This window comes from Carassius gibelio, chromosome B5 (assembly GCF_023724105.1).
Source record: "Carassius gibelio isolate Cgi1373 ecotype wild population from Czech Republic chromosome B5, carGib1.2-hapl.c, whole genome shotgun sequence".
Taxonomy (NCBI): Eukaryota; Metazoa; Chordata; class Actinopteri; order Cypriniformes; family Cyprinidae; genus Carassius; species Carassius gibelio.
The window spans coordinates 28,649,594-28,676,319 of record NC_068400.1 but is presented as its reverse complement, the minus strand read 5'-3'; the positions used below and the strand labels follow the sequence as shown (position 1 = coordinate 28,676,319).

The window sequence follows — 26,726 nt, the reverse complement described above, 5'->3', positions numbered from 1 at the left end:
TCTCTCTTGCATTCATCCTTGCTTTAATACTCTATCGTAGCCCCCTTATTCCCTCTGAGAAGGTGTGGAGTTCATTCTTGTTATTACTCAGGAGAGTAATGAGAACTGTGCTGCCTGTACGTGTTTGGAGAATGCATAATGATTTTGTTAAACATTATCGATGTTGACCCATTATCGAAGTCACTGTTAGCATTTTTAAATGAGTATTGGTACATGAAATTGAATGTCACACTTTTCCGAACCTGACCATATTTTCAGATCCTTTCTTTCATCTGGTTCATTGAGTTTCTATGCATCACAGAACGATTCTCTGACTGTCACGCTTTCACAAAATATTTGCACTTATTAACCTTTAGTCCTGTAGGGACAGATGAAGAAATTAATATTCATGGTAAGGCATTAAATACATTTAAAGACAAACACTATTCGATGATTAGACAAGCCATGAGCCAGTTATTTCCACTTTGCACTACATTGCAGCTTACAATAATGTACACAAATCACATTATAGCCAATTACAAGGACAGGTAGCTGGTAGGCGTGAAACACCAAGGCAAAGCCTGCTGTTATTGCAAATTCAATGAATTTCTAATCATGTAACTATTAAGCCAATATACAGCTAAGTACCACTGTGGAAAAAGAACCATCCTGCATAGGGAATATTCAGTGAGTTTGTTCAATAAAGTCAAGAGAATGTGTCATTGTCTGTGTTTGATTAAGCCATGTTTAATTACTGTATAATTTAATCATCTTTATTTAAAAACGTTTTCATGAACACTGCATTAACATTTTGCTAAAGACCGCATCTGGTTACACTAAGTGTAATGAAAGGTTGCTGAGTGTACTGTAAATTGTAGCAGATGCTGTACACACGAAGTATAAACAGATGTAATATGCTTTTTGTACAAAAGGTAAATATCGAAGCAATTCTGTCTGTTGTTAGTGAAAGCAGCCTTTGCCAACTAAGCTAGTAAACAGACACAATGAACAGCGTCTCTGTGTGTGTGTGTGTGTGTGTGTACTGTTGTCAGTTTGTGAATGTTTTCATATGTCTGTTTAAGAGTGTGACAAATAAGTGAAAAAAGCAACAGAGCTGAGAGCTATCCTGTATTTTTCATATTTTACCACGTACATACATAATGGTATGTGTATGCAATTATGAATGTTTGAACTGTTGTAGGTTTAGTACATCTTTATATGAATGAGGCATACATTTCTCAACAATGAGCAGTTTAATGCATCCTTGCTTATTAATTTCTTCAAAACGAAATAAACGTAAACTTACACAGTAAATACATTTGTAAAGTTATTATGGAGTGTTACTGAAGTGCACCTGGGAGTGTCGGCTGGTCTGACAGTTACAGGGAGTTCACTGCACCACTTCTCACATAAAACTGTCACTGTCATTACAGCGGTCAATGTCATGGAGCGCAGACAGTGAGAGATGTGCTTCAAGAATATGGTAAGTGTGTGGATAAGAAACCAGTGACCTGTGATTATGGAGACGTCTTTAAAGCTTATGCTCAAGCCAAGGCTAAAGAGTGCAACGACTGTCTGCAGAGACGGTCCAGAGAATTACTGCTGGCTCTCAAGGAAAGACCCTGTGGGCTGGATATACGAGTTGAGATCCTGTGGGAAAAATCTTTTCCACTCGACGTCTCACATAGACTGACAGCCCTCCTCTGTTGCGTGCAAACTAATGGAAAGCATGGCGACTGATCGATAGGGCACTTTCTTGGGAATCGCTTCTTCTTTGTAGATTATCGGAGTGAGTTTGGTAGAGGTCATTCTTTGATGGATAATATGATGGCAATAAGATTTTTTCAATTTACAATTAAAGCTCAGCAGAGATTCTCTTCAGACCAACAACTCTTTTGTGATGAAGAAACTGTATCCAAGCTCGACAAGATTCATTAATGTTCAGAATCCATCATTTTATGTTACATTTTAGTATACACACCCATGCATACTCCCTGCACAACTGTAAAGTAATGTATTACCATTAAAGAGTCAGACTGTAAGAATCAATTTAAAAAACTAAAATTCAAGCAATTGCACAATTACCATAAGGACATCACATCACAAGAAATAATCCTCTGCACACAATTTGTTGTCTTTTTTTCCTTCTTCCTTACGTCTCAGAAGCGTTTTCTCTAAGGCCAGCGGATGGTTTGAAGCCTGTGTGACTCCCCTAGAATAAATTACTGTCATGCACAGGATGAATTTGCTTAAGCCATTAGCCTATCCATTGAGAGAAGCAGTTTTACAACGTAGATACTGAGCCTTTGTCACTAGGCTATACGAAATTCAAAGGAGTCACCTGTTCCACTCGGAATTAAAGAAACAAGAGAAGGATAATCCAGACAATATTCATGTTTCCTTAAGAAAGTGTTTAAAATGTAGGTCAGACATGCCCTTTGACCTTTTTTAAATGTTAATTTTTTAATTGTATTATACTGTATGATTTTAACCTTTGTTTTGTAGTATCCATCATTACAAAACTATCACCTCCACATTTCCGTCTATGTGTCATACAGTAGTAACCAGAATACTGATGTTTGTGTTCATTTAATATAGTCTCAATGTTTAGGACACCGATAACCTTCGGTCAAATCAACTTTCCAGCAAACGTAAGGAGCAATTTAAATAATTTAAATAATTATTTATCCAACCCTTTCATCTTAGAAACAGGAAGCATAGCCTCATTTATTTTAAGTTAACTGAGAACTCTACAGTGTTATGGCCTCAAAATGCACTTTCTGGACCATGAAATTACAAGAAACCTAATAGAGACCCTCAGGTCAGTCTGACACTAGACTCATCTTCTTAAACAAGTATAACATCATGAAACCTGACCTGACTTTCACCTCACTTCTTTTGCAGTGGCACATGCTGTTCGGTGGGCATACTTGATGATGCTATGCATCTAAAGTAAACCTCTAAAAAATATATATATATATAAAAATAAAAATAAAAAGAGCAAAATGGGCTTTCAGGATTATTGCTTTCAGTGCGACCAGTCTTCAGTGCTATCTTTCGGTTTTATATTGTCTTGGTTCATGCTTCAAAAATGCATGAGAGTAGGTGGACGTGACAAATGTCCTCAAAAACAGTTTTTAAAAATTAAAGAGAATAAAATTTTAAGCACAGAGAGAGAGAGAGATACAACTGTGCATTCAAGCAGGCAAAAACCATGGATGACACGGTTCCATGATTTCCAACTATTGCACCAAGGATGCAACCACAATTTTTGTTTGAGTCCATGGGGCTTATTTACACTGGCATTCAAAGTCCAAAACACCCTTGAGTTTATAGTCTTTGTTTGGGCATGCTGAACAATAAGCTTTTCTAAATTAATATGTAAATCCTCCTTATTGGAGTATGAAGCAAATTTACATGCCTGCTATTACACCTCAATAACATGCACTAGAGCTCTGACCAGCATGTGAATTAAAAAAAAAAAAAATCTTATAGGGACTTTTAAAGCACTGTGTTGATGATTTAATGCCCTAAAAATATGATCAGAAACTTCAATTAAAAGAAAAAAAGGAAGAAAAAAGAAAAATGCAACTGCAAACTTAACTTTGCACCCACTTTAGTGTAAACGGGAGAAATAAAAAAAAGTGAATAAGAATTTTAATGTTCCAGTAAATCCTGATCCTAAACAAAACGCTTTGTTTTATTAATGACCTTTTTTCAGTTCCACAAACACCTCTACTTCTATTTGATAAAATATATTCTTTCCAGTCCACAAGGACTTTCAGTTCAGTTTTCAGCCTTGCTTATGAATAATACTCGAAGCTAGAAGTCTAGAAGTAGTAGTTAGAGGTAAAAAATGTGTCGTACCCAGAAGGTTCGCTATAAATACTCGATGTAACAAATGCTTTTTGTATAAGTACTCTCTAAGGTGTTGTTTCTATACCTCTGTGTCATATTATATTATTATTAATAGCTGCGCTTTCCATTTAAGCCCACTAGGTGCCACTAGAATGCATTGCTTCTCGAATTGGACCCGTTTGAGGGCAAAGCCAACAGACATGGGTAAAAAAAATGCCGAAGAAAGCTCCATGTTGTTAACTTGACTAAAATTTCAAATTATACTATAATTAGCAATAAAATTACAGATGTATATACAGTAAAAAAAAAAAAAAAAAAAAAAAAGCCTTACCTTTTACAGTGTGTCGTTCGCGTTGCATCATCTTTCTGCGCCAAAAATAAATATTCTGCCTGATTATTGGTTTATACTTACGTCAATCACAGCGAATCACCAATCACGGTTAACATTCCAAATTCATCACATTATTGCATCAGCATTTTCTCCCCTCAATATCCGGGAAACGCGTGTGCCGGTGTCCTGAATGTACAAATCTGTCAGTTGTTGTATCGTGTTACTTGTTCGTGCTTGTGATATTTTTGTGTAACTTAATTATGGCGAATGAGAGCGTTACCGAACAGATGAAGGATCTGAAAATGGACGAGAAGAAGGTATCATATGTGCATGCAGTTATCTGACTAAGTTAACTAGTGAAGAAGTCCTCTGAGACAGTCATAGCATGTTGCTGTCAAAACCTTTAATGCCTTTTTATTATTATTTATAGTTTTGGGGAGCTTTGAAACACGTTGTTTTCGTTATTTGTTTCACGGCTGTGCAATATAGATATTTAATATGCTCTGTTTATTTATAGGTTTGTAGTCAGGTTGTTTCTGTATCACTTTACAGCGGATGGAGTGACAAGTTTGAACTATTTTCTTTGTTGACATGAACAAATAATTGACAGTTAAAAAAAAAAAAAATTACCAATGAACGTCGCACCCTTTCTTTCAGAATAGTAAAGATGGAGGGAAAAAGAAAACCAAGAATGCTGGTGGAGATGCAGGTGGCAAGACCGAGGTTTGTGCTGGTATTATTCTGTTGATATGTTGTGTAGGATATTGCAATGTTTTTGCACCTATTCCACAATATACTTCAAAGATTCTGATCTCTTTATAAACTAATAAATGCATTGTTAAGCGTGTGGATAGTATTGTGCATATTGTGTATGCAGTTGTGCACTGATTTAAATGATGTAGTTTAAATTATGGGCTTGCTTTGGTTCATAACTGTAAAGACAGTATAACTGCTGTTATTATTTATGATACATGCACTTTTTGAAGGACTCTTGAAGCAATGGATAGTGCTTATGTCATAAAAATATGAGTTCTGTCTCTCTTTTTCAATCTCTAGTTGAATCCTCTTCCACAATACATCGATGAGCGTCTGTCCATTTATAACAAGCTGAAGGCAGAACATGACGCCCTGCTGTCTGAGAAAGCAGAAAAAGACAGCAAGCCCATCAAGATCACACTGCCCGATGGAAAAGTAGTAGATGGGGAATCCTGGAAGACTACACCTTACCAGGTTGCCTGTGGCATCAGGTTAGTGACACCAAAAAAAAAGAGTTTTCTTAATGTGTTGCTTGACTGCATTATGGTTTCCATTTAAGCAACAACTTGTAATCATATTGTATGACATTATAATGTGTTTTACTTAACAGCCAAGGCCTTGCTGATAATACTGTGATCTCCAAAGTGAACAATGGGGTATGGGATCTAGACAGGCCCTTAGAGGAAGACTGCAGTCTGGTTTTTCTCAAATTTGATGATGAAGAGGCACAAGCAGTAAGTTTAGTTTTTTTTTTTTTCTCAAGTTAGCATTTGCGTTATTTATTTTAATGAATGCTAGTCCACAATAGCGGTGGCCCCGCCACATATGAAGTAGTGCACAGAGAAAATTTATATATTATTGTTTTAATTATTTTATTTTAATAGATGATTGAAAGAATATATATTTACATATTATTTAAAAAAAAAAAAAAAAACCTTCTTTCTTAAGGTGTATTGGCACTCTAGTGCCCATATAATGGGAGAGGCCATGGAGCGAGTCTATGGAGGATGCCTTTGTTATGGACCGCCCATTGAGAATGGCTTTTACTATGATATGTTTCTTGAAAATGAGTAAGTCAGATATGTTCTCTGTTTATTTATTTATTTATTTTTAATTAAAAAGATTTGGGTTGTTCATCCACAGAACTGTAGTATTCCAGGGCAAACTACAGGCTACAGATTATAATATGCTTTTCAGGACTGTTGTCATCCATGCTAATGCAAGTTATTATTGTGTCTGTTTACCATCTGTTGTTTAGAACTGTCAGTTAGAGCTTGAAAGTCCCGTTAATTTATCTGTGGTTAGAAATTATGCTAAGTAGCTGGTCAAGAAATACAACATTTCGTATTTTTGTTCAGGAGTTTTCATTCCTTTTTAACAATTACATGACCTTTTATTTTACCAGGATCAGTGCAGTGGCTTTATATAAGCTGGAAGGAGCATAATAAATGCTGTAGTTTATTTGTTGAAAGCTAATATATGCAAATGTATTAATTTTGATAATATCACTGTCAAGCTCTGCCTTATTTGTTAGCGTGGCTCTGTCTGGTCCAGAGTAGCTGTTCTTCTTTGTTGTAGAAGATAACTGCTGGAAGACTTAAGTTTCTTTAACTGGTGACATTTGTGAGATTGTTTTTGTAATTCTCTGCACTAGCTTTTATTTAAGAAAAGTTTTTTTATTTTTTTATTTTTTTTTATGAAACCGGTGCACCTTGTGTACTTTTCTTTCTCTATCCTCTCCCTTCCTCCCCTGCCGGTTCTCAGAGGCGTATCGAGTAATGATCTTCCCTGTTTGGAGAGCTTGTGTAAGAAGATCATCAAAGAGAAACAGCCCTTTGAGAGGCTGGAGGTAAAGAAGGAGACTCTGTTGGAGATGTTCAAGGTAGGTGCTTCCTTTCTAAGAGTGAGAAATATAAGCTCATGCTATGAATAAACACATAACATTCGAGTGTCTTGAAGTTCAGTCAGACCAGTGAAATCTGCTTCTCTCTTTCTTCTAGTACAACAAGTTCAAGTGCAGGATCCTAAATGAAAAGGTTACCACCCCAACAACTACAGTTTACAGGTATATGTTGGTCGCAAAAACATACGTTTTCGAAGAGATTACTATTATTTATTTCATACATAAAGACATATTTCTTGAGCAGCAGCTCTGAAGACTGGAGTAATTACTGCTGAAAGTTCTGCCAGCACAGGAATAAACAACATGTTAAAATACATTTAAATAGAAAACAGTTTTGAGTCTTAATAATATTTCACAATATTACAGTTTTCACTGTGTTTTTGGTCAGATTAATTTATTGGTAGTTTATATATGATGTAATTATACCTTATTTACACATTTTACTGTTGGTTCTGTAGGTGTGGACCTTTGATTGATCTGTGCAGAGGGCCTCATGTAAGACATACAGGAAAGATCAAGGCATTGAAGATCCACAAGGTGCACAATTCAGCCCTTTCCTTCATTTTTGCAATAATTTAAACTAACTATGTTAAAACTCCATTCCACATTCCTCTCTCATATTATCCTAAATTGTACATTAGGCATATTATGTCTACAGCATGATGAATAATCCCAAATGATGCATGTGATGTACATCACAGAATTCTTCTACATATTGGGAGGGCAAGGCTGACATGGAGAGCCTCCAAAGGATCTATGGCATCTCTTTCCCCGATCCTAAGATGCTGAAAGAATGGGAAAAATTCCAGGAAGAAGCCAAGAACAGGGATCATCGCAAACTAGGAAGGGTATGTGCAGATGTGTGAAAATTGACATGCAAATGTGATCATATGTAATCATCTGAAATATGTAATGGATTTCTACTATAAACCATGTTACTGTAAATGCAGGTACTGTTTACAGATGAGCCAGTAATGTACATAAAATATGCATGTGGCAGCACATCATAAAAACATGAGGAAAATGTATTCATACAGTGGCCCCCAAGAATACGCAAAATGGCGCATCAGTGGTAATCCTTGTTTATGGATTATGTAAATCATACAATATTAAAATACTTTCATGACAGGAGTTAAATCTACTAATGGCGCACAGTACTGACACATAAATAAAAAAGATAATATAATAAAAAAGTCTTTCACACACTACAGTCTTTACTAGTGGTCGACCTATTTTGGTTATTTGACAGCTGATGCTGATATCTTTGAAAGTAGGGGGGCGATAGCCAATATAAAGCCGATATATGTTTATATATTTTAATCATTAATATTTGAGAAATTTGAAATCATTTGACAATGGATTAAAAGTAAATGTGTAAAATAAACATACTTTAGACGACAAAGTATTTTTCACAAATAATTATTTTATAAAAATATAATTAAAAAGGAGGTAACCACTGTAACCAACAGGACACTCAGTATTCTTGGAAGTTTGTGTGCATTGGAAATAATTTTTTTTTTTTCAAATAAAGCATTGGTAACACTCATTTTACATACATGACACAGTGAAAATGACTTGAATATGACAGTGGGCAAATGCATGAAGTGCAGTATAATTTGAAATCATGAGTTTAAAGCATAAAAGTAAAAGTCCGGCGCAACTTCAAAAAAAAGTCTCGAACACATCGGCCAAGCAGAAAAACTTATCGACTTATGGGGCGGTCACACTGCACTTTTCATTCTATCGACTTCCATTCATACGCATGCGAATGCATCAGACCGGAAACGCAAGCTCATGTGAAAAAGTTCGCATTTTGCTGCGTTCCAAAGTTCAAGTTTGGTGAACTCTGACCTGCGAATTCGCATCACGTGAAGCTGTGGGACAAGTAGAAGATCGATACGTCACTGCGTGACCTCTCTGTAACGTTACAAAAATTCAAAAATGAAGGATTTGCTATATAACTTTAGCTGTCCTATTTTATATATATATTTTTATTATATATATTTAAAAGATTATAAAAATAAAATAAACAAAGAAGCTGCATGGTTCGCAGTGTCATTGGAAACAGGAACAGATGGCACATTTGAATGAGGACCTTTCAATAATTTTTTATTGCTTAGGGTGTAAGTATATATTTATACGGAGAGAGAAATACAGAGAGTACAATATAATAAGACGCTTTCGACGCCGTTGCAAGAGACACAGTACAAGCACATATCAATCCATGTGATAATTGAGGAGAGACCATTTTATCTTGCTCCCGCCCATATTCGCAACGGCGTCCGAAATAATTTTGCACGTTTAAAGACTAGTGTGACTGCACCTTAATGCCGATATTTGAAAAATATCCTTGGGCCTTGGCGATATATCGGTCGACCAGTATTCTTTACTGACCACCAACTTTTGATTGGTAATGTCCAGTGTTGGGTGTAAAGGCTGATTTATACTTCTGCATCAGACCTACGCTGTAGCCTTCACGCCGTAGGCTATGCGTCAGTTTTCATTTATACTTGTGTGTCGTTGCCTGTGTCAATGTGCAGTACTCATGCAAACCACTAGTCTGCAGTGTCCTGCGGCATTTTGATGGTGTAACCTGCAGTACCACAACAAAAGCTGAAGAACAAGCGGCTCATCTGAGAAGCATTATAGCCGTGATGGCGACAAATAAATATTAAATCATTATTTAAAACTACAAAGGGAGACAACATCGGAACAAGAGTAGATGCCATTATTTCCATCTTCACAGGACTTGTACCACGTCAGATCAACATTGTTTGTTGCGGACAGCTAGTGATGTATAATTCTATGTAGTATAATAAATGATAAGACACTTCTTTGCTTTGTTTTATTTTATATAAGAAGGTGTAACATTAAAATATATTAAAGTGCACGTGAACACACACAAAACTAAAGTATATACGGAGGAAGGGATTCTTGCAGACCGATCACAGCGCTTGCTGTCTGTGTAGAATTGACGCACTGTTAGATTTTTGGAGAGGTGCACATCAGACTACAGTAGAAGGGAGTGCGTCTACATGTAGCCTACGGCATAGGTCCGACGCAGAAGTATAAATCAGCCTTAATGCATTACTATCATTAAATTACTTATCCACTGAAAAAATAAAGTAAGGGAATACTGCTAATTTTTAGGTAATATAATTACAGTTACTTATAAAGTACTTGCGTTACATACTGTAAATAATTTAAACAGTTCTAAAATCAGTATTGAATTTGAAATTTAAATTTAATGTCTAAAGATAACATTTTAATTCAGCGTCTCTAACCCTCTGTGCACCAGCGCGTTCACTTTCAGTTTTTCCCGATTCACAGAGAAACAATAAATGCTCAGATACAGATAAGACAAAAATCAATCAAGTCTAAAAAGGGCCTACTTTTATTTGTGTACACTGACAATAGCAACAAAACATTGTGCTTTTACAAAATAAACAAAACATCACAAACTCTTTAAGACTTTTTAACAAATTGAAATAGAAAATGAATATTCTCTGATTATGTAATCCATATGAAACTAAAGCGAGGTCATAGGCGGTGGGTGAACCATCTCCAGGGTAAGGCTAAAACTAGCCAAATGTATTAAACATTATAAAACCATCTCTTCGGGCAACAGCCAGACATGGGTGTCATGTATAAAATATGTTTAATGGGACTGAATTTGTATTGAACGTGATTACAATTTAATAAAAACATTATACATTTATAATTAGGCTCTATAAAGTTATATAGAAATGAACTGACATTATCACTAACTTCAGAGGCATCATGTCCATTCAAATCTTCATTCATGCTTTGGCTGGGACTGAACCAGAGACAGACGCGTGTGTACAGCGCTGCTGCCTTATAGCAAATCACACACGATTGTGTTGATCTTATGAATGCAATGGCCATTTATTTAATTTGTTCTTACCTACATTAGTTAAAGTGTTATTTTTACATACACCTGTACGGCTTTTACTAGCTGGGCTTTTCTTACCAAACAAATGTATTGTTTAACTTTTCTTAAGCTTTTTTGTTATTCAGATATGTTGTTATTCTGAGTATTTCTATTTGTTAAAGGGTTAGTTCGACCAATTTGCAAAATTATGTCAATAATAACTCACCCTCATGTCGTTCCAAACCCGTAAGACCTCCGTTCATCTTTGGAACACAGTTTAAGATATTTTAGATTTAGTCCGAGAGCTCTCAGTCCCTCCATTGAAACTGTGTGCACGGTTTACTGTCCCTGTCCAGAAAGGTAAGAAAAACATCATCAAAGTAGTCCATGTGACATCACAGGGTCAGTAAGAATTTTTTGAAGCACCGAAAATACAGTTTTGTCCAAAACTAGCAAAAACTACGACTTTATTCAGCATTTTCTTCTCTTCCGTGTCTGTTGTAAGACAGTTCAAAACAAAGCCGTTTTTGATATCCGGTTCGCGGATGAATCATTCGATGTAACCGGATCTTTTTGAACCAGTTCACCAAATCGAACCAAATCGTTTTAAACGGTTCGCATCTCCAATACGCATTAATCCACAAATGACTTAAACTTTTAACTTTTTTAATGTGGCTGACACTGCCTCTGAGTTCAAACAAACCAATACCCCGGAATAATTCAGACTGTCCAGCAAATCCAACAGCAACATGTAAACGCAACAGCACAACTGGAAGTGAAAAATTAGAAAATGAATACAAAAGAGAAACTCTAAACTGAACATTTGGGGGACAAAACTGCTCACGCTGGAGAACATTTGGACATTTCGATGTGATAATGACTCAGCCAGCATCTCATTTGATGCACTGTGTAGGGAGTCTCCATTCTGTGGTGACTGAAGACATATCGGTCGGATAGGTGTGCTGGGTGGAGAGAGAACAGGGACTGTGTCCATAAAGAATGCAGATGTCTGTCTCATTAATGTGCCATCTGTTCAGGGGCATGCTGATGGGTGCACAGGGAACACTTTGTCACAACAAAAGAAAGAGCATAATCAGCCATTTGTCCTATTTTTTGTCTCTCTTGTTGCTCATCTGAACTTCTCATTCTTTTCCTTTGTATCCTCCTGTATTCTTGTTTAGATTTCTGACTTGTATAATAATTGTTTCTCTCACCTTTAATGTTTTACTCTCTCTCTCTCTCTCTCTCTCTCTCTCTCTCTCTCTCTCTCTCCCCGCTTTTGTCTTTCCAGGAGCAAGACTTGTTTTTCTTTCATGACCTGAGTCCAGGTAGCTGTTTCTTTCTGCCTAAAGGAGCCTACATCTATAATACGCTGATCGAGTTTATTAGAGTGAGTAATCCCCATATTTTGAATTCATAGTTCATTTTGTTACTACAGAGCTTATTTCATCCATTTAAGAAATTACAATAGCTGACAAAACAAGGGTGAGATGTAGAGCAGGGTTTGCAGAGGTCTATTAGGATATGCTAAATTGCATTTTATGGATGTCACGGTTCAGTAGACCATGTTATGGATGGGTTGGTCCACTTCAAGGACCCCATTAATGATTGTGAGCCAACCACTTGAATATTTATGCATTTTCACAGACCGTTTTTGTTGCATTCTTCTAAATGTTATTGTGTAGAGTGAATACAGAAAGAGGGGATTCCAGGAAGTGGTCACACCGAACATCTACAACAGCAAACTATGGCAGACTTCAGGACACTGGCAGCACTACAGCGAAAACATGTTCTCCTTTGAGGTGGAGAAGGAGATCTTTGCTCTCAAGCCCATGAACTGCCCTGGACACTGGTACTAAATCTTTCTGTATTCACTGCAATAGAAGTTTTGAAGGAGTTGTTAATTGTTACCGGGATTGGCAGTTTCCCGAATGCAAAAACTTAAGCAAGGGGAATCATTTTTTGCAGGATTTTTCTTTATGTAAACCTGTTCCTTATTTGGCAGTCTGATGTTTGACCACCGGCCGCGCTCTTGGAGGGAACTGCCTCTGCGGTTGGCTGATTTTGGGGTCTTGCACCGTAATGAGTTGTCTGGAGCTCTCACTGGCCTGACCAGAGTCAGACGTTTCCAACAAGATGATGCGCACATCTTCTGCTCTATGGACCAGGCAAGTTACTTTGGAATAAATTATGCTTCTTTGTGTGACTTGCTGTAAGGGCTGCACAATTAATCGAAATGTACTTGAAATCGCAATTCGACAGAAGCTGCGATTTTTGTGCGTATCTTTCAGTGAAGCACGGTTCTGTGATCAGTAGTAAATCTCAGTCCAAAGGCCAGAGGTCAGAAACTCCAAATATTCCCAGAAGAAGAAACACAGGAAATGCCTGTAGCGGTAGCTGGATAAACAGAAGATTTAACTGCTTTTATTGATTCAACATGACTAATAAACACGATTATGAACATATATGGTTTATCTGAGTTATTATTATTATTATTATTATTATTATTATTATTATAAATTTCATTAAAAGGAAGTATATTTACAATGCAATGCCTTTATCACTGCTTAGAATACTATGAAATATGTTGTATGTGAAGCTACGCAAACAGCTGTCATTATCGCAAACGATTTCTTAGATTTATAATCGCGCAATAAAATGTCTGCATTTGTTTTTTTTTGTTTTTTTTTGGTGTAACTTGCCAGTGAACTATGGCTCTGTGTAGTATATGCTGCTCCATCTGAAAGCACGTGATGATGATTTACTGCTGATTACAGAACCGGGTTTACTGACAAAATGCACATGACAATCACATTTCATTAATCGTGCAGCACTACTTGCTATTTAGGTTTACCTTTTTACCATATCTGTTGTACATGTAATTGTGTTGGGTTATGCTCTTTAAGCCATGGAAATGTGTGTTAAAGGGCTATTTTCGATTAACAAGCCTATTGATGATTTGTTTGTTTGAATTGTATTTAAGAGGTCATTATTCTCCTCATCTTACCTCCATTTCCTATCTAATAGATTGAGTCTGAGATAAAGGGTTGTCTGGACTTCCTACGCACAGTGTATGAGGTGTTTGGCTTCACCTTTAAACTGAACCTTTCCACCAGGCCAGAGAAGTTCCTAGGAGAACCTGAGGTGTGGGACCAGGCCGAGAAGGTAAAATTTAACACAAAAAGAACATAGGAAAATAAATGCACATATAGTACTGTTCAAAAGTTTGGGTTGGTAAGAATTAAATCATGCATATCTTATCTAGTGTGAGTTCATTAAGCCCCTGTTAATTGTTTTAGCAACTGGAGAACAGCCTGAATGATTTTGGAGAGAAATGGGTTCTGAATCCTGGTGATGGAGCTTTCTATGGACCAAAGGTGCAGCTGAATAAATAAAGCCTAGTATAAAAATATGTGAATTTAGGAAATGACTTTACACTCAAGTATTTTTATTTTATTTTTTTTATTCAGATTGATATTCAGATAAAGGATGCCATTGGCAGGTATCACCAATGTGCCACCATTCAGCTGGACTTCCAGTTGCCTATTCGCTTCAATCTTACATTTGTGAGGTATGTTTACTCGAGTAAACATTACTTGTTTTCCGGAGTAAAATAACAAGAAAAAGTGAAAACCTGAGAGTACATCCAGATACATTTCTGTTCCCTGCACAACAGTGACATTTTGTGGTTCTATTTGATTACTACACCCCTGCTGGATTTTGAACTGTGCAAGTCGCTGACTTTGTAACTCAAACTTTGTCTTTCTTCAGCCATGATGGCGATGACAAGAAGAGACCTGTGATCATCCACAGAGCGATTCTGGGTTCAGTGGAACGCATGATCGCCATCCTGACTGAAAACTATGGGGGAAAGTGGTACGGCTTAGCAAGGGGACTCTCACACTATAGTGTTTAGTCACACACCATATGTTCGCATTCTAAATTCTCCGGCTTTTGTTTCCCACAGGCCACTGTGGCTGTCCCCACGTCAGGTGATGGTGGTTCCTGTAGGACCCACTTGTGATGAGTACGCGCAGAGAGTACGTTCTGCTTGCTATTTCCCATGCAAGCTCTGATTCCAGCACAAACATTATCAAAAACTATCCCTTGTCAATCTCAGGTACAGCAGGAGTTCCACAGGGGAGGGTTGATGACGGATGTGGATCTGGACCCAGGCTGCACCCTGAACAAGAAGATCAGGAACGCTCAGTTGGCTCAGTACAATTTCATTTTAGGTGAGCGATCCAGAATAATGTTTAAATTAGAAAAACATTTTGATAGATCATTTAAAAATCTTCTTTTGCTACTGTAAATTATTCGTTTTATTTTTATGTTTATATTGTAATTTAAATGAGCAAGGCTTACAGTTATTTTACCTGTACAAAAAAGTTAATGTAACTGTAATACTGCTTTATATTGCAAAGTGGTATTTCATATTATTAAAATTATCATAATCATATGCACACTTTTTTTAAAGCAAATAGTATTACAGTTTTACCGCACTTTATTCTTCTAATTATTTACCTAGAGCAGCTAATGAATAGTCTTGCACATTCAAAGAAAACGGCATGCTTCTACGTTGCAAAATAAAGTGGATAATTGTCTTGTTTCGTAAAGTCGTAAACAGCACAAGCAAATCATTATTGCTTCTCAGTAGCTTCAATTAAAATTCCATTTGCATTTGTTTCAATTGACAAATGTTAACAAATTAGTTGTGATCCTAACTTTTATGGTTGATTCAATGACAGTGGTGGGTGAGAAGGAGAAGAGCAGTGACACGGTAAATGTTAGGACTCGTGACAACAAGGTGCATGGAGAGAGGAGTCTGATGGACTGCATGGAGCGACTCAAGGAGCTGAAGGCCTCAAGAAGCCGTAACGCAGAAGAGGAATTCTGAACTTCCTAAACATCCTTCCAAGTCTTCCTTCATATGCTCAGATGCTACTGGGCAGCAGCGTGCTGCTATTCTGCATTTATGATCCATAATTTCTCAGCCGGATCAGTGTGGTTCACGGGCTCAGGTTTTAAATCAGTGGCATTATTTAACTTCTCATTCAATTGTCCAAAAGTCTGAAGAGATGATTTATCAGTAATACTTTGCTTTTAAAAACCCTGGGAATTTTATTTGTCAGAAATCCATTATACTTTGTTATTACAAAGGGTCTTTTCTATCAATATATGAGAATGGGTGAAAATGACAATTAAGTCTGGTAGCTTATCTGATGTTGTTGGGGATGAAATAAAACGGTATATCTTTCCATTCTTTTTATGTCTCACTTTTGCTATAACGACTTCCAATGCTGAAAGCTGTTATTGTTGGAAAATTTATAATCAACATAAATAGTGGCGCAGAACACTTTGTTGAAGTAGACGTAGTTGTTTACGTGTTTAAGCCCAATGTTAGTTTCACTTTCGCTTGCGTTGTGCAAGTGATTTAGGAGAAATCGTCTGCTTGCAGTTTGTACGTCTAACCGGATAAACGAGCGAGTAGTAAACGACAAGCAGACTTAAATGTTTTAAGATTTTTTTGGATATATTATAGCTTATTTTAACTTTATTAAAAGTATATATGTTTTCCCATCGTGTACTTCTGCATTCGGGCGTTTCGACCGAAAGCTTACGTTCACGTGATGTTTATTCGCAAATAGACTTTTTTATTTTTTATTTTTCTGTTCACTGATCTATTAAACGCTCCTTTATCAAAAATAAGGATTTATTATTATTTTTATTTATGAAAGGTAAGGCAAATTCATTTTGTGTATATATGTTTGGGAAAGAGTACTTTACATTATTACTAGTATCGTCGATACTGTACATAAGCTGACCCTGTATAAAGTCAGGATATGCATAAGTTAACTAGATTCTTGCCGATCTTATGAGTGGCTATAGGGCAAAAGAATCAATCTGTTTTTAATTTGAAATGTAATATTTTTCCCGACAAACTACATTATTGTAAAGAAAAACGAGTAGACTCTTAATTTCACTTTCGTTTATGCACAGTTAAATCTTGCTTGCTTGAAAAAACGCTGTGCTGTTTTTCTTTAATATAATTGACATTTGATACGATGTTTGTCTGATGCAGACAATAAGTGTAATTTATAGTGTCTAAGCAGTTTTGGGCCACTCCTTATGATTTCGATGGAAGCTCATAGACCCGACAGGCCGTCAAAACAGGCTACATTAAAGTTTACCTTCCATGCAATGTCTAACCTCTTTCAAGAACAGTTTATTTATTTATTTATTTTTTATTAATAATAGTTTGCTATTATTCATTGAGAAATTATTTACTGGTTCTAGTTCTGCGATGGAGTTTACAGAAGAAGAGAAAATATGGCTGCAAAGAGTGTCTGCTGAAGTAAGAATACTGTTTTTCCTCTCTCTCTCTCTCTCTCTCTCTCTCTCTCTCTCTCTCTCTCTATATATATATATATATAATTATAATTTTCTATATATCATTTATTTACTTTGTATATTATTCCAGCATGGAAAAATAAATAAATAATTGTAAAGTCTAAAAGTCAAAACAAAACAAAAAACCACCAATTTAGTCTGCCATGTGATGGCAGTATAGTACAGGGCTATACTGAATCATGAATCATGTCCTCAGTTGTTCTACTTTATCATTTTCACCTGTACTTTGAATAAAATCATATATTACATAAATAAATGGAAAAATAATAATAAAATAATAATATTTAACTTATTTAGATACCTGAAGGAAGTGAACTCACTCTAAAAGAGAAGCAATTACAGGAGAAAGCTAAGCCAGAGACTGAATTTCAAGCCCAGCTCTTCCAAGCTATGGCCTCCATACGATTTGGACTGAATGATATAATAACCTCAACAATAGAGGTGAAAAACTCCTTCCAGCAGAGGAGCAGCATCTCATCACAATGTGGATAAACATCAAATACCAAGAAGAAGTCGCGTCTGCTTTTTCTTTTTGGTTATATAACAGTGAAGTCAGGGGATTTTGGCACTTTGTAACTAGCCACAAGGATACAAGTTCATCTTTTTCATGATCTCAGCAGGATATTCTCATGTCATTAATGTTTTATTGGTGGATGTCAGGTTTGGATCATAGTTCCACCAGATAATGTAGCAGCATTGAGTTTTAATGACCTCAGCTCATGTAATGTTTCCTCGGCTGTGAACAACAGGATGCTTCACTGTGCTATTTAATGCTGACTTTGAGAAAAGAATGCTATTGCTGTTTGCATGTTTTTGCTTTTTTGTTATTGTTGCTTTTTGGTACGATACACATTAATGCTTTTGAAATGTTTGTCTTGCACAGTGCTCCAAAAACTCAGTATGCTTTGTTTTTATCATGTTTGCAGGGATGATAACATCTCTACCTCAAATACAACTGCAAACAGCACAATACATATTTTCTTTTGCACACATGTATAACAAATTGAACCATGGGATCACGGATAAGTGCAGAGTTCTAATTCTCAGGTGCTTCAATTGTTTATTTGATTTATATCCATGGCTTACACAAAGCTTATAAAAAAATTTTATTCCAAAATGTCCGTGCATTCCACACTGTTTTCAAGTTTTGAAATCATTTTACTGTATTTTGAAGTGAATAAAAATTAAAATGAATCAATGGAGTGTATTCTATATATACATTTTAATGCAGGAATATGTAAGGTAATATGTAAGAATTATATATGTATCTCAGTATGTTACACGATTTCAGTATATTTTTGGCTGTTTGTGTGCAGAAAATAAGTCACTTGATGTTATAACTCTGACATCCACACTGTGGTGCTACTCCGTAAGATAACAAACGCCACAATGCAAGAAAAATAGACCCAAGTCAAAGAGTCTAATCTTCACTTCAGTTGAACCCTGGCCCCAAGTGATATATAGCAGAGAGCCACTCCAAGAATCTTCCATCTTCCATATGTTTCATCGGGCACCTGGCCATGCGGAGTAAATGCTCCATTAAGCTAAACAAACTGAGCTTCTTCTGCACACAAAAAACTCAGCGTAAGAGGACAATGAGGGCTGCATGAGTTCGGTGTTCTGGATCAAGAGCCTGCAGCACATGAACAGAGACATGGCTCATCAGCTAACCTCTGGAGAGAAACTACAGAGATGTGCAAATACTCCATGATTGGAGAATCTAAAATATATAATAATTAGGATAAATGCTTTTAAGATAAATATCAGAAATATTTCTGAAGGGTCATGTAACACTAAAGATATAATGATGCTAAAACACACACACACACATGTTTGGTCAGCTATCCTTGTGGGAACTCTCCATAGGCGAAATGGTTTTTATACTGTACAGACCGTATTTTCTATCGCCCTACACCAACTTTAGCCCTAAACCTAACCCTCACAGGAAACTTTCTGCATTTTTAGATTTTCAAGAAACTTCATTCTGTGTCCTTTATTAGCTTGTTTACCCATGGGGACCTTGATTTTGGTCCCCACTGTGACACGAGTCCCCATGAGTCTGTGTGTGTTCAGGTTTAAGTCCCCACCAGAATAGAAAAACAAACACACACACACACACACACACACACACACACACACACACACACACACACACACAAACTGCATTTTAAAATATATTAAAATAGAAAAAAATTATTTTAGATTGTAAAAATACTTCATGATATTACGGTTTTTGCTGTGTGTTAGATCAAATAAATGCAACCTTTTGAGCAGCAGAGTGACTTTAATAGTTTAATGAATAGTGCAAAAGATTTTTGTTCATTATGTGTTAACTAATGCTCATAAAATTAACATTATTAAATGTTGCCAAAAGCATTTCTTGTTTTCCATGTGGTCTTGCAGTTTATTTAGTAATTGTTTATTTATTAATTCATTCTATTTTATTAATTAATTTAATTCTAACTAATAAACACTTCTCCATTTCTCACATCAACAACTATGGATGTGAACAAATCCCTAAATGATGGTGAGTTACCCATGAGGTTTTTGCATGGGAAACCAAACTGCCATCTTTAATATCATAATGTCTCAAAATCGCATGGTTCTGCTTATGCATCTTTGATGACATTCTGGCACATCTGGAAAGATTGTTTGTGACCTCAAGCAAAGCCTTCCTGCAAAATCACAAGTATGACCTCTGCGGATGACCCGATGTAAATTAAGCAAACTGCTTTACACAGGCAGCATGGCTGTAGAGGGGAGCGTCACACTCCGCGCATGTGCAAGCACTTTTCAACTTTGAAGTTCATAATATGGGTTTAACCCTAGATAGAACACAGTGAAACCAAATATTTGCTCTCAGGCGCACCACATCATAAATTGCACATATATAACTGCAAGGGAACTGGCCTTGCAAAGAGCTATATATGTTTTCAGTGTAGCTTCAATTCATGTTTTCTGATTTATTTCATAAAAGGAAACAGCTTGTACATTTTAGTTATAAGGTTTTAGCTCTACCAGAATGTTACATTGTCTTCTGCTGTGAATTACTAAAAAACGAACCAAATGAATGGCCTGACCCCTTACACTGTTAAAGACTTACTGTGTAAATGAGCCCAGTCTTTGTAGCCCGTGGCCTGGGCATTTTGGAAACTTCCCCCTTAATTTGTGCCTTGTGGCTACAGAGGTCTGACCAATGACATGACATGAATAAATCATCTGTCAAGAAAACCTCCAATCAGAAAACACCCCAGGTGCTCAGCAACAAGCCTCCAAAACCTCCTCCACACAACATGCCACATAATGATCATTTGGTGGCCAATTAGTGAGTACCCCATGCTAGTGCTAACACCTTCCTCATAATGAATAGAGAAAAGAGACATGTGTTCTTCATAGTGTTGCTGATGTTTTATATTAAGCTGTGGTGAGATCAGGGCGCTATTTGGATTGGTGATTAAGGCAGCATTGAGCGACCGAGAGTTTTGTGTTGCACATTTTCCCACATGTAAAATAAAGGGAGGAGGGATGTGAAATGCTTCTTCTGTTGACACTCACTTGTTGACTATACTAAAGGGCCACTATGCCAAAAAAGAAAATAATATATACATAAATTTCTAAACTGGCACTTTTCTCAAATGTATGCAGAAAGAGTTCATCTAAAAGCAGAAATTTGCCTCTTACTTACATACAGAGTTGCTTGTGGCTTATGAATGGCTGGAGCTTCAGGCTTGTGCTCATTCACACAAATTACTGTCATCTATCTCTCAGTCAGTTAAGTCATCTGTCAAAGAAAAGTGTTTGGACTGACAAAATGTTTAAGGCCTGTGCTGCATTTTAAAGGGATAGTTTACCCCCAAAATAAACATACTGTCATCATTTACTCAAGTTTACCTAAGTTACTGAACATAAAAGAAGATATTTGTAAGAATGTGGGTACCCTTGCTGGTTCCCATTGACTTCCATAGTATGGGAAAAAATACTCTGAAAGTCAGGGGGGGGTCAGAGACTATGTGTTTACCCACATTCTTACAAATGTCTTTTTGTGTGTGCGTGTGCTTGTACATGTGTTCAGCAGCAGCAGCAGCAAAAAAAAAAAAAAAAAAAAAAAAAACTTTTGAGGGTGAGGGTGAGTGATTGATGACAGAATATTCCTTTTTTGTGTGTGGACTATACTATCATTTTCAGAAGAGTTCTTTGACTGACAGGTAAATCTCTAATAATGATTTTAGACACACATATGCCAATGAGATTAAAAACTGAGTTATTGCTGTTCTGTTTCTGGAATCAACATGTCTTATTTTACTGTACATATCAAAAGTTATGGCTTTGTAAGATAAACAAAGTTGTGTATACCTATACCAAGCCTGCATTTATTTGATCAGAATTACAGTAAAAACAGTAAAATTGTGGAAACATGACATTAATTATTTATTTATGTATTTATTTTTTAATGTAGAATATGACTGTGGCAGTAAGCTCCATATTAGTAGTCATTTAGTGACACATGATCCTTCAGAAATCATTCTGATTTGCTGCTCAAAAACATTTATGATTATTGTCAAGGTTGAAAAAAGCTGTGCTGCTTAATAATTTTGTGGAAACTGATAATTTTTTTTCTGGATTATTAAGTACAAAAGAACTCCATTTATTAGAAATGGGAATATTTTGTAACATTGTATCAGTTTGATATGTCCTTGCTAAATAAAACAATTAATTTATTTTCTTTAAAAAAAAAGAAAAGAAAAAAAGAATGGAATAGAATGGAATAAAATAAAACTGAAAAACACTTTTCACCGCTATAGTCTTGAAATATGAATAACAGATGCCCCAACAGAACATATAGCCAGGAATCCAGATCATGATAATTGATTGACTGTAAGGATTATAAGTGTGGCGCCAGAGCTCAAGTCATGATACCTGGTTTCTGTTCAAAGACTGGAGCCAATGCAACCAGTGCTGTCCTGTTCTGATTGGTTACAGCTGAAGAACAGCCTTTCATATCTAAAACATTTTAATTTTGCACATTCATTTATTTTGTAGTGTTTATTTTAGGAACTATCAAAAATAAACAGAGCTAAATTTAAATTATTTTATTTCATTTAAATGAATTGTTTTTATTCTGCAATTTCAATCCAGCTGAACAACACCATTTAATTTTTAAATAATAATTTTACATGTTCATTTCATTTTCATTTCATTATCGACACGCAGAAAACTAAAAAAGTTGTGAAAGTGCAAGCTCTCTATGTGTAAAACGTCAACAAGCATATACATAAACTCACTTGGCGTCTAAACACAATTATCACGCTCGATTTCAAACATCTTTTTTCAACTCTCTCTCTTTCTGCCTCTCAACAGGCCAAACATTCAAAAGGGGACATATATCAGAAGGGAAACTAAGCAAGACAGAGGAATGCACTCAGTATTTTCCCTATTTTTTCTTCCTTCTTTCGCTCTGCTTTTTCTCCCTCCCTCGAAGGAACGTTTACTTTAGGTCCTTAAGAGAGAGGCTGGGAGGCTCGAGTCCCGATTTGGGTGCCCACAACTCACCAGGGCCTGCAAGCCTGATGAAGTTCAAGCTGACAGCTGCATAAATCACAGCCCACTGGAGCTAATAGGTGGCAGTATTAAAATCCAGCCTCCCGCCTCGGACCACCCAGGTAGCCTTTACAGGAATAGGAGCATCCAGTCATATCTAACACAACTGAAACTGTACAGCCATCTGAGGCACTTAGCCCCCCGCTCGCCCCCCTTCTGGCTGCTCCTCAACGGGTGGGGGGCTCTCTTAGTAACACAGGAGAGGAGGATGATTCATATTTGGCACTTCCATAAAGGCTTCAGATTCAGGCCCAATATGGCATAGTCTGTCTCGCTCACGTTCTTCTTCTCTTCGTCTGGAAAAACCTATAAAAATCTAAGCCAATAACTCAACAGAAGTTACTAGCTTTCCTCTAAGAAAGAACTTGTGAACTGAGCCACTGTTAGTCTTTTAAAAGTGCAAAAATACCATGTTAAGATATTGGCCCCCTTTAGGCCAGTTCATAAACATTAAAATACATAATAAAGTAACAAAACATAAACAATATGGGTGTTAAAATGATTACAGTGTGAAAAATTTCTTAGCTTTCCTTTGCAAAGTTCAACCTTGGTTACACTTTAATATGAACAGGCATGTATGAAAGTTAGTGGAAGTTAGAGAAAAGTGTTTATAACGTTTTAAATATGGATATTTTTCTTACAAAAATGCATAGATTCACCTTTATTCACCCAATGGAGCCATGTGAGGCATTTTTCATTATGGATGTATGCACTTTATTGCACTTCTTTGGAAAGTTGAAAAAGAATTAAGTGCTATTATAAAACTTGGAAGAGCAAGGAAAAATGTTTAACATAACTCTAATTTGGATTTATTTGGATGCCTTGACGGTGACTAAAGCATGGGCTAATTTTCATTTAGATAACATAAACTAACATTGAAAAGTACTTTAGTTTCGTGTTAATTTTAATATTTACTAACACATTATTATAATCTAAAGTTGTATCTGTTACTATTATTAAATGGACCTAATCGTACATGAACTAACAATGAACAGCTGTATTTTTATTAACTAACGTTAACAAAGGTTAATAAATACTTTACTGCATTAATTCATGTTATGAAGCACTTTATTGTAACACGTTTCTATCCACTTTTGCTTATTGCCATGAAAATCATCCCACTTAAATGATTCAAACAGCTTTCATCTCAAATAATATGTTTTTACCTTTGTCTCTGATTTATTACAAAGCTTTTTATAAAACGTTAAGCATAAAATTTCTACTTTTAAATCGGTCCTTTTTTACTTTCATTGTAGTATGTTCCTAACTTTAACCTCAAGTTTAGCTTTTTTTTATTTTATAAAAAGGGGGGACAAGGAGTACCCCTTTAACCTCTGTTACTTGAATGAACCAACACAGTACAGCCAAAAAAAGCAAAAGAGTTGTATTGCATAGTTACCGTATTGTCTGGCTACAAGCAGAGTAAAAATGGGCCTCACCGTCCCAGTGGGCCCCCCACATAGTGGCTTGGCCTACACTCACTTCAGCTCTGTTTTCCCCATTTCAGAGGGTGAATCCCACGTTCTGTCATGCTATATCTGAAATCAGACCTGACACAATCACTTTCTGTCCCTGGAAAGCACTCCTAATCCCCCTGCTGTTCGTCAGAGCACTTCTCTCAAAGATCAATTTAGATTATACTGGGGATGTATGACTGCTTAAAGATGACACCGTGACTGACGCACATATTTTGTGGTTGTCATGAGCTACAGCATATGCTTACTGTTCACTATGAGCACATATTAAAAACTAGTTCACAAGCATAAACCACACTACAACATGTTTATTTCCTCTCATGTTTGATTGTATGAAACATTTAAACAACTTCGAGCTGTTGTTTTGGCCTAGAGTGACCTCATTGTAAACAGTTTTTCTAGTCAGTTGTTGGGGGATTTAAGAATCATCTTGGAACATTTAAGTACACATTTATCATATGACACCTGGGATTCACCACACACACACGCACATGCACACACACACTGCCACCGCCACACACGATTATTTACCTTACAGGCAGCTTGCTCTGTTCTTGCCTTTTCACAAGATGCATCATCCTAAAATGATTTGTAGTTGCTCTTTTTACAGTGTGTGGGATCTGGAAGCAGTACAACTGATTAAAATAACCTTAAATTATGAAGCCCTCAGAGAGAGCGGAAGTTGCCTCTAGTAATGTGTGAAGTGCAGACAAAGATACTATGAATGAAACCTTGTCATTGCTGAATTACAGACATTGCCCAAAGCCAGCAAACTTCACCACAAGAAATCTCATGAAACACATGCTCTGTTATTACTACTACTGTAAATGATAAATTTTAAAATATAAAAATGTAATAGTAATGTATTATATCATTAATACAGATATATTCATAGTTCTAGTAAAATATGTATGTATGTGTGTGTGTGTGTGTGTGTGTGTGTGTGTGTGTGTGTGTGTGTGTGCACCTACTTAACCATATTTTGAGACAAATTTGTACTAAACATGACAAAATCTTCAAAAACCTCCCTTTGGGGATGTACTCATTTGAAAAACTTCAAGTTTTTTTTTTTTTTTTACTGTTAAAATTACATTTTCTTTAAGGGGTGGTGTAAGTAGTGAGTTAGAATTAGCTTATAAAATCTATAACTAAATGTTTATAGAACAATAAGTCTATGTAATGTCCCCATTTAGACAACACATTTTAAGTCCTGCATGTTATATCTTAAAGAAAACAATCATTTTTATCATTCTTGTAAAATAAAATAAAATAAAATAAAATAAAATAAAATAAAATAATTGCAAGATGCAAGACAAACATAAGGGTGCAAGATGAAATAATGTGTGTAATATTATTTTGTTATTGTAATATTGCTGTGAGTTTAATAAAACAAAAAAATTGCATTTTAATTACTTTTTAATAGATTCAGTATTTAATTATAAAATCGAAAAAAAATGTCATTACTCTAATTTCAGAATATGAATATTTTCTTATGCATCAACCACTAAAAAACTAAAAAACTAAAACAAACAAACAAACAAACAAACAAAAAATCTGGTGACTGAGTCTCAGCAGGTTATTGCTATTTTAATGTCACATCCAAAGAAAATTCAGCATGTATTTTTCATGCTGGTGAGTTGATGGGAGGAATGTTGCCTATATGCATGTCAAAGCTTGTCAAAGCCCAGCGGTGAGCTGCATTTCAATGAGAATCTGCGTGCATTCAGCAGTCCCTTCAACTTCCATTACAGTGACACCACTCCACCCCTTCACACCATCAATACCACTCTTGTGCTCATGTCTGAAAAACAAAAATAAATAAACTCACTCAATTCATTGCTAATGACCAGGCTCTTAGGTCATTGCTTTGGCGACCTCAGGATTTGGCCCGTTACAGACACAGTATGTGTGTGCTTTACAGTCTGTAAATGGTTTGAGGTCATAGTCCATTAATGATATTTACAGTAAAAGCTGTGTATGGGCGCTGATGAAGGGCAGTTTGAACATTTGAGGGAAAATAAAGAAAACACAAACACTGATCCAAACAGTACTCACCCCAGGAGAAAATGAGACACTCTCCCTCCTTCTGTACACATGAACACATTCAAGGACGACAACATATCAGAAAATGTCACAGGCAAAAGGAACTGAGCTGCTGGAAAATAAGAAAAATAATACATTTGTGTCAAGCAAACAGTTTCCAAGGAGCACCGTTTTATTTTTCAAGAACATAGTTTTTCATGTCGAGCCGCATGACAAACTGTTTTATGTCTTGAAGTGATGCTATAAGACATGAAGCATTCAGTAATAATAATTTACCAAACAACATATCCTGGAGAAGTTTCACAGGTCTATTAATTTCTGTTCTGACAAGTTTTTGACCGATTAAATTAAATAACTTGGTTATAATAAAATATTTTTTTTTACATTTATATATATATATATATATATATATATAAAATAAGTCAACAATTTTCTTGACCAAATATTCAATAAAAAACTGTAATTTTGTGAAACATTACA

At 36.0% G+C, this 26,726-nt stretch overlaps 1 protein-coding gene across 1 annotated transcript; it reads left to right on the top strand.

Annotated features, from left to right (window-relative positions):
* Positions 1-4,316: 4,316 nt before the first annotated feature.
* On the top strand, positions 4,317-15,979 carry LOC127958210 (threonine--tRNA ligase 1, cytoplasmic). The gene is made up of 19 exons (XM_052556993.1): positions 4,317-4,485; positions 4,826-4,891; positions 5,225-5,415; positions 5,535-5,658; positions 5,873-5,994; positions 6,689-6,806; positions 6,925-6,989; positions 7,286-7,364; positions 7,529-7,675; positions 12,011-12,109; positions 12,405-12,571; positions 12,725-12,887; positions 13,747-13,884; positions 14,019-14,096; positions 14,190-14,290; positions 14,491-14,595; positions 14,687-14,759; positions 14,840-14,954; positions 15,468-15,979. Exons 1-19 carry the CDS (start codon positions 4,429-4,431, stop codon positions 15,614-15,616), a joined length of 2,157 nt encoding a protein of 718 aa, XP_052412953.1. The 5' UTR covers positions 4,317-4,428; the 3' UTR covers positions 15,617-15,979.
* Positions 15,980-26,726: the final 10,747 nt, after the last annotated feature.

Coding starts and splice junctions, on each gene's coding strand:
- LOC127958210 (XM_052556993.1), top strand. CDS start 4,429: ATGGCGAATGAGAGCGTTACCGAACAGATGAAGGATCTGAAAATGGAC. Junction 4,892..5,224: donor ATGCAGGTGGCAAGACCGAG/GTTTGTGCTGGT, acceptor TTCAATCTCTAG/TTGAATCCTCTTCCACAATA. Junction 14,596..14,686: donor GAAAACTATGGGGGAAAGTG/GTACGGCTTAGC, acceptor TGTTTCCCACAG/GCCACTGTGGCTGTCCCCAC.